The 13,445-nt window shown below is 47.1% G+C and overlaps 1 protein-coding gene across 2 annotated transcripts in view; it reads left to right on the top strand.

Moving 5' to 3' along the window:
- The first annotated feature begins 1,845 nt into the window (after window positions 1-1,845).
- The window catches only part of LOC103743728 (gastrula zinc finger protein XlCGF26.1), a 22,877-nt gene continuing 11,277 nt past the window's right edge, over window positions 1,846-13,445 (top strand). The window contains exons 1-2 of one of the 2 annotated variants that reach the window (XM_029569322.1): window positions 1,846-2,005; window positions 9,372-9,531. In XM_029569322.1, coding sequence (XP_029425182.1) covers window positions 2,001-2,005; window positions 9,372-9,531 — 165 coding nt within the window. In that variant the 5' untranslated portion in view covers window positions 1,846-2,000. Of the gene's footprint in view, window positions 2,006-8,992; window positions 9,254-9,371; window positions 9,532-13,445 lie in introns of those variants that run through there. The other variant, XM_008845191.2, reaches the window with a different exon arrangement.

Genomic DNA, 13,445 nt, shown 5'->3' with positions numbered 1-13,445 from the left:
CATACCATGCCTGGCCATTTGTTTGTTGTTCGTTTGTTTGTTTTAAGAATCTAAGTTGTAGGTTGAGCTTGGTTGTCTGTGAGTTCGAGGCCAGCCTGGTCTGCATAGGGAGTTCCAGGCCAGCTGGGGCTACAGGGAGACCCTTTCTCAAAAAGCAAAAAAAAAAAAAAAAAAAATCTTCCTGCTTACAAATACTACTGGACAGACCATAAAGAAAAATATAATTAAGGAACAAAAAGAGAAAGTGTGTCAGTGTAAAACTGGGGAAAGTGAGGCGTGATTTATCAAGAGAACAAAATGACCTGGCTTCATGGCTGAGGTCAGCCTGAGATAAAACCTGCACCCAGATTTCCAGGCGCTTTTTGAAGATTCCCATTAGCTTAAGCGCACTGCGGACGTGCAGGGACACGCGGACTCCCCTGCCTATTGGTTATCACCTCCATGGGGCATCACCAGGCTCCACCTGCCTGACGGACTGCCTGTTGTTCAGTGGCTGCAAGAAAATGGGCTTTGTGCCAGGCCTGCTGGGCAGAGAGAAAATAAGGAAAGTGTTGAGAGAGCGAGTGGTGCCTGGGGTGCGCTAGGTGGGTGGTTAACACCGAGCTGCAGGGAAGCAGCAGATAAAAAGAATGAATTGATTTTGCATAAAATTAATTTCCATGTAGTGTATTATAATTTGGACGTGGTGATGGACAGCTGAGCTGAGTCTTTGAGACCCCTGAAACTCTACCTTCCTCCCTAAAACTCCGCTCACCACTGCATCACTCCTGTAGTCTGTTCTCTGTGGGGCAATCAAGACCATCACTGAAGCCTGGCATGATGGCACATGCCTGTAATCCCAGCATTTAGAACGTCTAGGCAGGAGCCTTACTGCAAATTGAAGGCCAGCCTTGGCTACACAGAGAGCTCCAGGAGAGCCAGGGCTAGAGAGTGTTAACCCTGGAGATACCTCACACGGCATTCCACTTTATTCTTACATTCTAGGCTAGGTCGTTCAATGTAGTCATTCAACAGTACTGGATGCTTTCCCCATTTGACCAGTCTGTCCCCAGTCACCAATATTCCCCTGCCCACCTAGTTCCAGGCTAGCCTGGGCCACATAGTGAGAAATTGTCTCCAAAAAACCTAAAACAATTCCAGAGATGATGTCTTGTGATTCTGCCCTCCCACCCTCTGCCCTGCTGAGCCTCACTCCCAACTCCTCCCTCTGCCTTGATGTCCCGTTGACTCTTCTGGGGCTCTTGGGGTTACCCTGTACCCTGCTTCAGGGAGAAACTAGAAGCCATGACTCCTGGCCTCCAATTCTTTTTTCTAATTCTGTTAACTAACCAGAATGAAAATGATCAAATGTCATTCCTCTGCAAAGATATATAAGAAATCCGTTTCCAGTTCAGGCCAGAATAAGTCCAAGATGCAAGATTTCTTGGGAACTTTCTCGTTCGCACGGTTCATTCCAGACCCTCACCTTCAATGCTCCCTGTTCTACACTTTGTTCAACAATCCCACTTAGTTTTCAATTCAATAAAAACCACAGTTCCTGCCAAAATACAGAGAAAAGGTATTTTTAGGATTATGTAACGTCACAGTCTCTTAGAAATAGACACACGTACAGACAAGTAGTAAATACATCCCCTGCCAATGTGAGCCAGCCTGGGACTTTTACTCTGACATCCCACTTGCCTTCCCCGGCTGTACGGAACTAACAGAAAGTGGCCTGCGGGTGCCGCCAGGGCAGTTTCTGAAGGTACAAACCCAGCTCATCAGCCATGATTAGTACTGGCAGGTGCAACTTCGCGAGTAGCTGTGAGCATGCGCGTCGTCGTCCTCCGCAAATGCGGTGGAGGGTGGACTTGAGGGGTTATAGCCATTTAGGTAATAGGATTCTGTTAGAGTTTCCGGGATCCTGGAGGAGTTTGGATTCTGAACTCTGGGGCTTCTCGGCTTCCGTAACGAGAAGTCTCTGCCGGCCCGCCGTGCCCTACGCAGAAGCGCTGAGCTGGATGAGGTGAGTGGCGGCGCGGGGAGGATGCTGGGAGGTGATGGGTTTGTGCAGAGTAATGGGCCGACTCCGGGTGCAGGGAGGACTGCAGGGAGGATTCGGGTCCAGACGGGATGTGGGCTGCTGCGTGGTCCCCTGGGGACGTGGTCCTCCGAGCACCGAGGACAGCACTGGGGACCCTGGGAGGATTCCCCGTGGGTGCTGCAGGAGTCCGAACTGGGTGGAGCTGGAGCTGCAGGTGGATGACTTGGAGGGTGGGTGGGGATGGGGAGGAGTCAGGAAAGCAGGTTGGTGAGGATGGAGCCCGCAGACCTGGAGAGGGGATGTTTGCGGGGACTGCATGGCCTTCTGCACCCGGGAGCCCTGGCTCGGGTCCTCAGTGCTCCACTTGAGAAGAACTCCCCATTTTGTTGTAGCTGCTTCCATTCTGTTCTTGGCCCAGCCACTTCCCCCTCCCTCTCCCCTCCCAAATTCACCCAGGCAAACCAGTATCATCCAGCTGCACCTGCAGTTTGCGGAAGTCCGTTGTTTCTGAAATACTGGGAAGGTTGTTTCTGAAGCCACTTCTTTGTCTAATGGAAGCCTTTGTTAGCTGGCTTGCTCCTGGTATGCTGTAACTATGGTGCTTGACTTACCCCTCGCATGATGTTGTTAAGGAAAATTCTGGTAGTCAAGAGTCCAGCTGCGCAGTCGGGTGAAAGAGAGGGAGTTTATTCACACCCTGGGTGCCATTCTGAGGTTGGACCAGCCCCCTTCTCGAGTTTGTAGGGAATTTGATAGTGAACTCATATCGCTGACTTAAGCAAGCAGGGGGTCACACATAAGCAAGTCGGCACAAAAGATCTGAAGAACGCAGCAGTTTGACAAAGATACTCGGCTTCTCCTCTCGGTGGGGGCAAATAAAGGATACTTAATTCGACCGCAGCTGTGTGGCATTCCTTTGTGACTTGTGTTGGGTAGTATATATAATTGGGGAAATACGTGTATTCACAGTTTGTGCTCAAGCTGAGGACACAGTCTCTTCAGTGTGTCAAAACTTAAGCAGTGTTGGGACTGATAGGAGGAATTGGACAAAAGCCAGGAAGAGCTCCTGCATCTTGAGCTGAACTTCATGCCGGGCCCACCAGCTGATGAACACTTCAGTGACCTGGGGAGTTTGGAATATTGTAGATGCAGAGCCTATTCACAGTTTATCTGGGGACTTCTTTCCTTAGCTGTGGTAAATAACTACTCCTTGCCCACCTCTGTTTCTGAATTAACATTCTTGTGACTAACCAAATGCATTAATTTAACAAAAGAAACAGTCCCCACCAATCAAAAGGCTAAGAATACCATCAGATAGCATCTGAGGCCTATAGCTGAGGTTTGTCTTTTGCTGTATCAGCCTACTTAGTGTTTCCACCAATGACTATAAAAGCATCCTGATTTATTTATTTTTAAATTTTTATTGAATTTTTGTGTATTTCATACATAAAGTCATCTTTATACCCCTTCCCTTTGGCACCTCCCATAGCCCCTCCACTGGAGTTCATACATTCTGTTATTTGTATTAAGGCCTATTATGAAAAGCATCTTGATTTATGACTTTGTTCTATTACTATCAAACTTAGTGAAATGGTTACCACATTGGAACATGGAATTTGTGTTCCCTACCATAGACACTTAGATTTGGCTCGAGAATAAACTAGCTTTTATCCCCACTGAGCTGAGAGTTATGCTTTTGCACCGACAATCCAATGACCAGTGTATGTAAGTGTTGGGGGGTCCTTTCCAGATGCGTGGTACTGGCCTGTCCTTGGGACCCTGTGGACACGCTAAGGGTCTGTGATCAGCAATTGGGCAGACTGGTGCTATAAACATTTTCTTTAGGATGGAAGCCCAGACACCTGCAGTCCCAACGAGTCGAGTCTAGGGTCAGCCAGCACCTCATATGCCCTTTGAATTGACTAGTGATTGCAAAAGGCCGAAGTGGGCTGCACAGATGGTTCCATGGTTAAGACCATGTAGTGCTCTTGCAGATGACCTAAGCTTACTTCCCCTAGTCGGGTGGCTCACGACTGCCTATAACTACCTCCATAGGCTCTGTCCCCCCAGCCTCCGAGGGAGCCAGCATTCCCACCCCACCCCCGACACACACACAAATACACATAATTTTAAATAGTAAAAATGTTTTTTTTTTAAAAAGAAAAGCAGAAGTAGGGGGTTCCTTGGAATTGGTCACATTAGGCAGAAAAAGATACAAATTGCCCGAAGCCTGTCTTGGGGGTACCTACCTGAGGTTTAGGCATGGATAGGGGACAAGAGGGGTACACACTTAAGTCATGCAAGCTGTGGTGATCATGCCTATAATCCTAGCAGTTAGAAACCCAGGCAGGAGGATTACTGCAAGTGAAGAACATACTGGGGATGTGTTAGGTTAGGAAACTGAGTCAAACAGACATTGGATCAGAAGTGAAGGAGACAGGCATGATGCTTTTTGGCAGAAGCAGCTTTGTGTGTGTGTGTGTGTGTGTGTGTGTGTGTGGCGCGCGCGCGTTTGGAGTTTTATAAAAGATTTTATTTTATGTGTATGTGTATCACGTGAGCCTGGTGCCTACGTAGGCTAGAAGAGGGCATCAGACCCCCTGGAACTGGAGTTACAGATGATTCTGAGCCCCAGTGTGGGTGCTGAGAACTGAACCTTGGTCCTCTGCAAGAGTAACCAGTGTTCATAGGCTATGGTGGTGCATACCTTTAATCACAGCACTCGGGAGACAACCTCAGGCAGATGTCTGTGAGTCTGAACCAGCCTGTAATGAGTTCCAGCCAGCCAAAGCTACTAGTGAGAGCCTGTCTTTAAACAAAACAAGTGCTCCTAATCTCTGAGCCATCTCTTCAGACCCTGATTCCTTCTTTTTCCCCATAGGCAGGGAATCCCTGTGTAGCACTGGCTCGCCTGAAGCGCAGTTTGTAGACCAGTCTGACCTCAAATGTGGCAGTGATCCTCCTGCCTGTGCCTCTGGTGTGCTGGGAGTATAGGCCTTCAACATGTGAACTGAAAGTTCCCAGGATACCAGAGTGACACCTATGTTAAAGATGCTACAGGCGATTGATGCACAAGAACTTCATGGTTGTGGAGAGTGTTGCTGGTCTGCAGTCAAACTGTCTTTGGCTGTCCTGTCCCCCTGGGTGGCTGATTCACAGTCCACCTCTATTTCACCCAAATCCTTCCCTGTGACTGCTAAGTAAATCCTTTCAAATGCACACACAGCCCACTGGCTTCCATCAGTGAGATCCTGTAACAAGGATCCGCGCTTTATTGTAACCTGCCTTTCTGATGCTTCCCTGAAGTGGTTTGTGTTGATGTTTCGTTATTTCGGGGGGGGTTGTTGATCTCTTTAGTGTGTATGTTTATACAGTGCACATTATATGTGACTGTGGGAACATGCTTGTGTGCAGGTGAGCATGGAAGCCAGAGGGCCACAGCCAGCCTCCTCAGTCCCTCTCTACCTTTTTGTTGTTTTATTTTGTTTGGTTTTGTTGTTATTGTTTTGATTCTTTGTTTTTTTGAAACAGTGTCTCCCTGTAGCCCCAGCTGGCATGGAACTCACTATGTAGACCAGGCTGGCCTTGAACTCACAGAGATCCTCCTGCCTCTGCCTCCCTAGTGCTGGGATTAAAGGTGTGCACCACCATGCCCAGCTATTTTTTCAATTTTTAAAATTTATTTATTATATATGTGCTTTGCCTGCATGTAAGGGCACCCATATTGTGAAACTGCTACAGAGGCCAGAGGAGAGTGCCAGGTTCCCTAGAAGTGGAGTTTCAGATAGACCCCATGGATACTGAGAACCAAACCCAGGTCCTTTGCAAGTGCAGCCAGTGCTCTTAACTGCTGAGTCATCTCTCCAGCCCCGGCCTTTTTTGAGACAGGCTCTCTCAGTAAACCTGCAGCTCCCAGATTTGAATTGACTGACAACCTAGCAAGCCCTGGGGATCCTCCTGTCTCTGTCTTTGCAGTGCTGGGGTGAGAAGCGCTGCGGCCACATGGGGCGGGTTCTGGGAAGCGAACTCAGGTTTACCTACTGAGCCATCTCTGTGTGAATTTTTTAATTTCATTTATTTGAGTATGCTTATGTGTTTCTTTGTGGCATGTGTGTAGGACTACGTGCCTGTGGTGGTCAGATGACAACTTTCAAGAGTGTGTCCTGGGTCGGAGCTCACTCAGGTTGTCAGGCTTGGCAGCAAGCACCTTTACCCTCTAAGCCATCTCCTGGGCTCTCACCACTGTACTTAAAAAGTGCCTTCATTTATGACTTTGTTTTGTTCTGTTACTATAAAAATTTCATCAAACCCTTACCGCATTAGAACACGGTATGTGAAATGACCTGAATCTGTGTTCCTGGGTCAAGATCACTCATTCTTGGCTCCACAATAAACTGTTCCTTAATCCCCTTGAAGTGAGAGCTCTGTTTTTGTGTAGACCAGGCCCGGCTGACTGAAATAGCTTCTAGATGCTTGTTCAAGGCTGCTCCCAAGCTGGGCTTGGTGGTGAATGCCTGTGATCCCAGCACTGGGGGTACTGAGGCAGCAGGATCAGGATTTCAAATCCAGCCTCAGTTACATAGTTCCAATCCAGCCTGGGCTACATGAGCCCCTGCCTCAAAAAAAGTAAAATAAAACAACATAAATGCTGATTCCATGTTGGGGTATGTTACTTGTACCCCTAGCTGGCCTGGATTCGCTATGGAGACCAGGGTGGCCTCAAATTCAGAGAGATCCACCTGCCTCTGCCTCCCAAGTTCTGGGATTAAAGGTGTGCCACCATGCTCGACTAAGATATAGTGATTTGAGAGGCTTGGGCATGTCATTGACTGGTGTCCTGAATGGGTCCTCTAGGTGTCACACTCAGGCCAGTGGCTTGAGACACATTCAGGACAACTGGGAGGCCATTTGTAACCTGACAGTCCTGGGTTCAGTTATTGATGCTGAAAGTAGGTGGTGTGACTGCACACAGGCTAGCCAGGTGACACTTTATAGACAGTCAAGACCCGCACAGTCAGCTGGTCTGGGTTACCCATGCCTGTAACCATAACATTTGATAGGCTGAGGCAGGAGAATTACAAGGAGCTCAAGGCCATCCTGGAGTACACAGGAAATCTGAGACAACCTGTGCTACAGAATTGCACAGTGACTCAAAAAGTAATAACAAAGAAAAAGGAGGAAAGGGTAGGCTTCCCGAATGGACGCCCGGGTCCTGGTACATGTCCTCAGCTGTCCTGTCCAAGGAGGGAATTGCATCAATGAGTGCAGGTGATGCATCAGAATAGGCTGTGGGCCCATCAGTAAGTTTGCAGTAAGTCTAGAAACCATAGGAACCTGTCATAAGCCCCCTCACAACAGGAGGGACACATGGCACAGAGGGGCGGGGTGTCATTTTGTATGGGGCAGGTGTAATCTGTTCCCTGCTCTCCCATTCAGTGCCTTTGGGTCAGACTGGAGAAGCCGAGGGCTTGAGGAACTTGAGCCCCATGGGAGTTCCAAGGCCTATGTCCTCACTTTGGAAACTTGACCCCTTTAGTATCTCCTCCTCCTACAACATGGATGCACTTAAACACATGCAGGCAGTACACTTATACACATAAAATTAAAATAATAAAATATAGGGGAAAAAAGTAGTTTACAACAAGGTTAAAAGCTGAAAGAATTTTCTTTTGTACCCCGTTGTAAGGTGGATTTATGAGGTGTGTTGTTTATATTTAGGAAAGAAGACAGGGCCAGAGACTTAGGATCTCATTTGGGTCCTAACTAAGTCCAGTCTATTTACTGTCCTTGACCTCTTTGAATGAGATGCCTTTAAGAATATACCTTGTAGCTGTGTTAATCCCAGCCCTTGGGAGGCAAAGGCAGGTGGATCTCTGTGAGTTCAAGGCCAGCCTGGTCTACATAGTGAGTTCCAGGCCAGCTGGGGCTACAGGGAAACCCTGTCTCAATGACAGAAAACAAAATAAAACAAGAATATACCATGTGTATCCAGGCATGGTGGCATATGCCTTTAATCCCAGAATTTAGGAGGCTGAGGCAGGCAGATCTCTGTGAATTTGAGGCCAGCCTGGTCTAGATAAATAAACGTAATTTATGGTCTGTCACTGACAAATGCCTTTGGAAAACACACACTGTCTCCTTGGGCTATTTGGGCTTGATTGGCGGCATATAAAGTTTCTCAACACAAATAGCAGACAAGATCCCAGGACCAGGACGCAGGGCCCCTTTCCTCTCCAGGCTTTGCTTCCTAAGTACTATAATTTTCTTACATTTACCCTACCTCAAGATAGCAGGAACCGTGTGTCATTTTGTATGAGCAGAAGTGAGCCCCATCCCCTGTACTTCAGCTTGGTGACCTTGAGTCAGATCGTGAAACCATGCACAGCCTTTTGTGCCTCTTAGAAACCAGAGACATTGATGCCTAGGACAGATGCTTGAAAGGGTCATGTGAAGATCCAGTACGAATTTAGCAGACAGCTATAAGAATGAAACATTAGGACCCAGCTGCTGCTCGGGCCAGGGTCGCTCTCCGCTCTCACAGACACCCACGGGCGCCTACACAGACACTGTGAGCCCCTAGCTAAACCTCTCCCTGTAGGGAGTTTACACCAAAGGGTGTGGGTGTTGGTGGCCTGCTCCTCATCCCCTTCCCCGCCACCTGCCTGGGAACCAGAGAGCCTGGCTGCAAGGCGGTGCTGTGGAACCTCCCCCATCCTCAGAGCTCTGAGAGCAGGGTCCTCTCTTCTCTGTCCCGCCAAGCTCTGTCTCTGGTGTTGGGGCCTGGACCCCTCCTTGGAGCCCCCACATGCTGTTGCCTCTCGGTCTGTTTGTTAGCTTTTCTAGTAAACTCCTTCCTCCGCAGTAGCCTGTCTCACTCTCTCTTGAATCACTGCCCTCTAAACCCAGCAGTGACTAGCTTGCTGGCTTTCCCTTGTTTTGTTTGTTTTTACCTACCAGACAGGTGCTGAGGGCTTGGAGAACCTCAGCGGGTGTCGGGTTCCCAGGGCCTGTGAACAACAGCTGTGTCCTCACTCGGGACATGTCACCGTGCTAAACACCTCCTCTCACAGCTAACAGATGGGAGAGCTGCGATGCAGTCTTCCTTCTGTCTAGTCCAAGCTCAGGGTCTTGTTTTGTTTTGTTTCCTCTTTTGTTTCCGGAACCTTCCTAAGAACAAAAACTGGGCTTCCTTGGGCTTTGTCGACGTGGTGATTCCGTAATGACATCCAGGTAGGACCTTCGAAACCTCATGGGCAAAGTTTGGACGAGTGACCCGGGGCATTGACTTTCCAGGGCTTTCTGCTGTCTTCTCTGACCCTTGGGTCAGGCCAAGTCTTTCGTCCTGCAGATTTCCCTCGACAGCTGGGCTTCCCGGAACCCTCCCTTCCAGTCCTGAGGGAATCAGGGACGGACCAAGTGTCGAAGCCCCAGAGGACCCGCCTGCTGCCATGAATTCCTGCCGGAAGGCCCAGAGACCGGGAGCTGCAGAGCGACACGGGTCCTGTGAGGTGAGGAGAGGTGCCCGGAGTTCCGTTCCCTGAGTGCACACACGGCAAGCTGCAGGATCTGGGCTCCCGCTCCCGAGGTGGCCTTGATCTCCTGGGGAGAGTGGACCAGAGGGGGCCCAACATTCGACATCTTCTGTCTTTCCCCGACTGTTCATGGTGCTGCTGCTGGGGTTAGGGCTATCTGTCATGTTGCCAGCCCCCCCTTGCCCGAACTCCACTGCCATCAGGGAGAGAGACCGGTGGGGGGAGGGAGGCCATGTCAGTGGACAGCTCATTTATTATGGTGGAAGCAGAGGTTTATATAGGAAAGTTTCATGGGCAAAGAGGCGGGATTGGGTTTCTGGCTGGCAGGCAGGTGGGGGGAGGGACGGGGCTTCTAAGGCTGTGTGGCCTTTGTCCTGTTCTCCAGTCACATGATCTACAAGGGACCCTGTTAGGATTAAAGGATTAGGGACTTAATAGTTTTGCTTGGGGGCTGTTGGGTAAGAGACAGTGTCCCTAGAATGGAGCAGGCCAGTTTCCTGCCATTCTCACTAGGAGGTCTCCAGCCTGGCAGCCATGCTCTACATTCCAGGCACTCTTGATTTATCCCAACATCTCCCCCTTTGTCTTTTATAAGGTGGGTGTCATCAAAATCGGAGAAGGTACTAAGGATCGTTTGGTACTGGACCAGGACTCAGTTGATGGCGATTTTAATGGTGTCCTGTATGTGACTTTTGAAAAATTGAATTAGACATGGTGTCATGAGAAGCAGGGTACGTAAGGCTAGCAGGGGACCCCAACACGGGTAGAAATCAAGCAAGGAGGGGTTGGAAAACCATGGGAAGAAAAATCCTCAGGGCAGGCAAGCTAGTAATCTTGACAGCTGCCTTGAGGAGGTGAATAGTGGGAAGAAGGAAAGAAAATTATGAAGCCATGCAGGGTTAGAGCCTGCTAGGAGGTCAGACACGTGGCTCACTGGCAGCCACAGGGCTGGGAGGAGGAAGCTTTATAGAGAAAAAGTGAAGAACTACAAGATGCTGGGGCCAGCCCACAGCCTAGAGAAAGCATGTTTAGTAAGAAAATTTCGAGTCCCTCTGCCTGAGAAAAAATTCAGGGAAAAAGGGCTTTTAAAATATTTTTTTCTGTTTGTCCATGGGGCAAGCCACCTTAAATTCTTTAAATGCTCCACCAAAGCTGCCCAGCCTCTTCAGCCTAATCCCAAATGCTCCAAGACAAGATAGCAAAATGGATAAGGAATTTCATCTGCTTGCTTAAGAGCCAGATTCAGTGTGCACTTGAAAATCTGTGCGTGACCAACAAATAAATAAGTTATTAGAATGTTGGGGTCCCATCTGGGTTGCCAATATGAAACGGGGAGAAAGAGGGTCCCCTAGATGTTTCTTAGTCTCATTCATAAAAGAATTTAAGAATGGACCAAAACAGTAGAGAAAGCATGTTTAGTAAGAAAGGCATGAAGAAGAAAAGGAGAAATTATACTTTCCTGAAGAGTTCAGGAAAACCGACTTATGGAGACCTCCATGGCTATGGCTGGTCTGAAAGTTTGGGGAGGGGGTGTCGGGGGTCTGAGTGAGTTCCAGGCAGAAATATTTACTATCTAATCAACATACCAGGTGTTTTGCCCATCTATTTAGCATAACTTAAGGTGAACCTGTCTTCCTGGGAGTGGTTCTATCACCAGGTAATTGACCAGTGAGACTGGAAAAGTAGGTCCTCCAACAGACTAGACAATTTTATAGTCTGGACCAGTTTAATTTATGGAACCTATTGATATTGTAACATTCCCCCTCTGAAGAGGTAACCCTAAAATCTTTTAGGGATAAGAGCTCCCAAATACTTTTAACATTTTTGGCCTTTGGGACAGAGTATATTGTTAAAAGGCCCAAGGACAGTTTGACTTTTAGCCAAGAAGGAAACTGGCTACTTTTCTTTGGGGTCTTTTACCCTAACTGTCTAGCCAATTTTTACCTTTTATTCTTATCACACCATCCTCTGAAGAAGTTTACCCAAATTGCCAATAGGGAATTGGGATGCAGACCGCTCTGGCTTCTTCCATGCTGAACAGGGACACAGGGTGAGGCAATTGGGGTACTGCCTTCAGTGGGTCTATCTAAAAGACTCCCAAATTGCATAACTCTTAACTATAGGGAGAAAAGAAGGTCCTTGACTTGTGCCTAGGAGATGTGAAGGAAAAGTAAAGGCAAGAGTAGTTAGTATTACAGTTTCTAGGCAGGGAACCAGAAAAAGTCAGAACAGGGCAAATTTCAAATGTCCAAATTAAAGTCCATTGGAATTTTTTGATGAGAGCTTCCAAAAGCATCCATCTACTGTGCTCCTCCTCATTTTTCTTTTGCCTGCCAAGGCTGGACTCATGATTGATGAACTCAAGATTTGTTGTCAGGAACTTTGATAACTGTTGGAGTGGCTGGAATCAGGTCCCTCTTAAATGGCCTCTAGGTAGGGAGAGAAAACAAACTTAGCCATCATTTTAGAACAATAGTGAGTTGTTTCCCTCAGCTGCAGGTGGGCACTACAGTATTGTAGACCAAGATTTAAAGTCTTGCACCTGAGTAGCACTGTCCTATTAGGAACTAAATCACCAATGAGAAATAATTGTCTAAATAACATAAGAACTTAAGTCTAATGTCTAGGATGTGTAATCCCTTAAATTCTTAAAGAAATATACTGATGACTTTAATCTTTGGCTATACTTTCCTTTTGGGTGTTTAAGACAATACAGTTGGACCAAATAAACCAATATTATAACTTTTAAGGTCATATGAGGATCTGTTCCTCGGGGATCACATGGGCTTGGGGGAGGGGGAGCCCCTGGCTCCTCAGGCTTTTACCAGTTCCATCTACATGAAGATAAGTCAAGAGGTCCTGCTTGACCTGGCCTTTGCTTGGAAGCATGGAAGAAATGTTTCCTCTGTGTTGACCCTCCTCTTTGCAGACTAGACACTGGTTCAAGTCCATCTTCTGGGGTCTCTATGGCCTCCCTGAACAAGAGGACAGGTGACTCTCCAAAGTTACAGGACATTTTGAGAGATGTGCCATAGCCCCTGGAGCTTGTTTGATCTTGGAGGGTAAGGAATAGAAATTTGTCCCTTTAAGTCCCTCTAACCAGATTAATAAATGCAATTGACATTGGATGTTTGCACATGCATTTCTAATCTCTAAATATCTGATTATTACTAGTCACACTTGGTTACTTTCTGAGCTCCTTGGCATCTGAGCATGGATATAAAGTCGTCAGGTAGATTTCAGTGGTAATGTTTTTCACATCTACTAATTATTAAAGAGCCAATTTTTATGCTTTGAAGAATTATTTTTATCATTGTTTAAAAATTATTTATTTTTACACCCACTTCCCAGATAGCACCCTCCCATAGCCTCCCTCCCCCCCAGTAGAGCCCTTATACTCTGATATCCCTGCTACTGTCTGCTGTGTTGTCGGCACCCCCATCCATTCCCCACTACTTGCCCTTCTGGTGAAATCTGCCCTATGACTTTATAGACATACACAGGTACCAAGGATCCAAGTGAAACCGATTATGACTAGTAATAATCAGGTACATAAGATTAGAGATACAAGCGCCAAACTCTCAGTGTTAGTATCAAAAACAATGAGTCTGTCTGCAAGGAATTATATATTCTAAAATGAAATGGAGATCTTTTTTAAAAGTTAAAAACTCATCCAATTTTACGTCTTACAGGGCTTATACTGAGTTCAATATTGTGTAACTGTATTAATTCAACTGTGAACCTAGAAACTTGCATCCACTTGTGAAAGAGATGTACTCTTGCTCTGGAGTGTGTTACTGAATATGTTAAAGCTGTAGTAAAATGCTTCTTCTAATCATGTAGTTATTAAAAATAAAAACAATGATAAAAAATAATTCTTCAAAGCGTAA

This window comes from Nannospalax galili, unplaced genomic scaffold (genome assembly GCF_000622305.1).
Source record: "Nannospalax galili isolate Female #2095 unplaced genomic scaffold, S.galili_v1.0 scaffold960, whole genome shotgun sequence".
Lineage (NCBI taxonomy): Eukaryota > Metazoa > Chordata > Mammalia > Rodentia > Spalacidae > Nannospalax > Nannospalax galili.
This window is presented reverse-complemented; position numbering and strand designations above follow the sequence as displayed.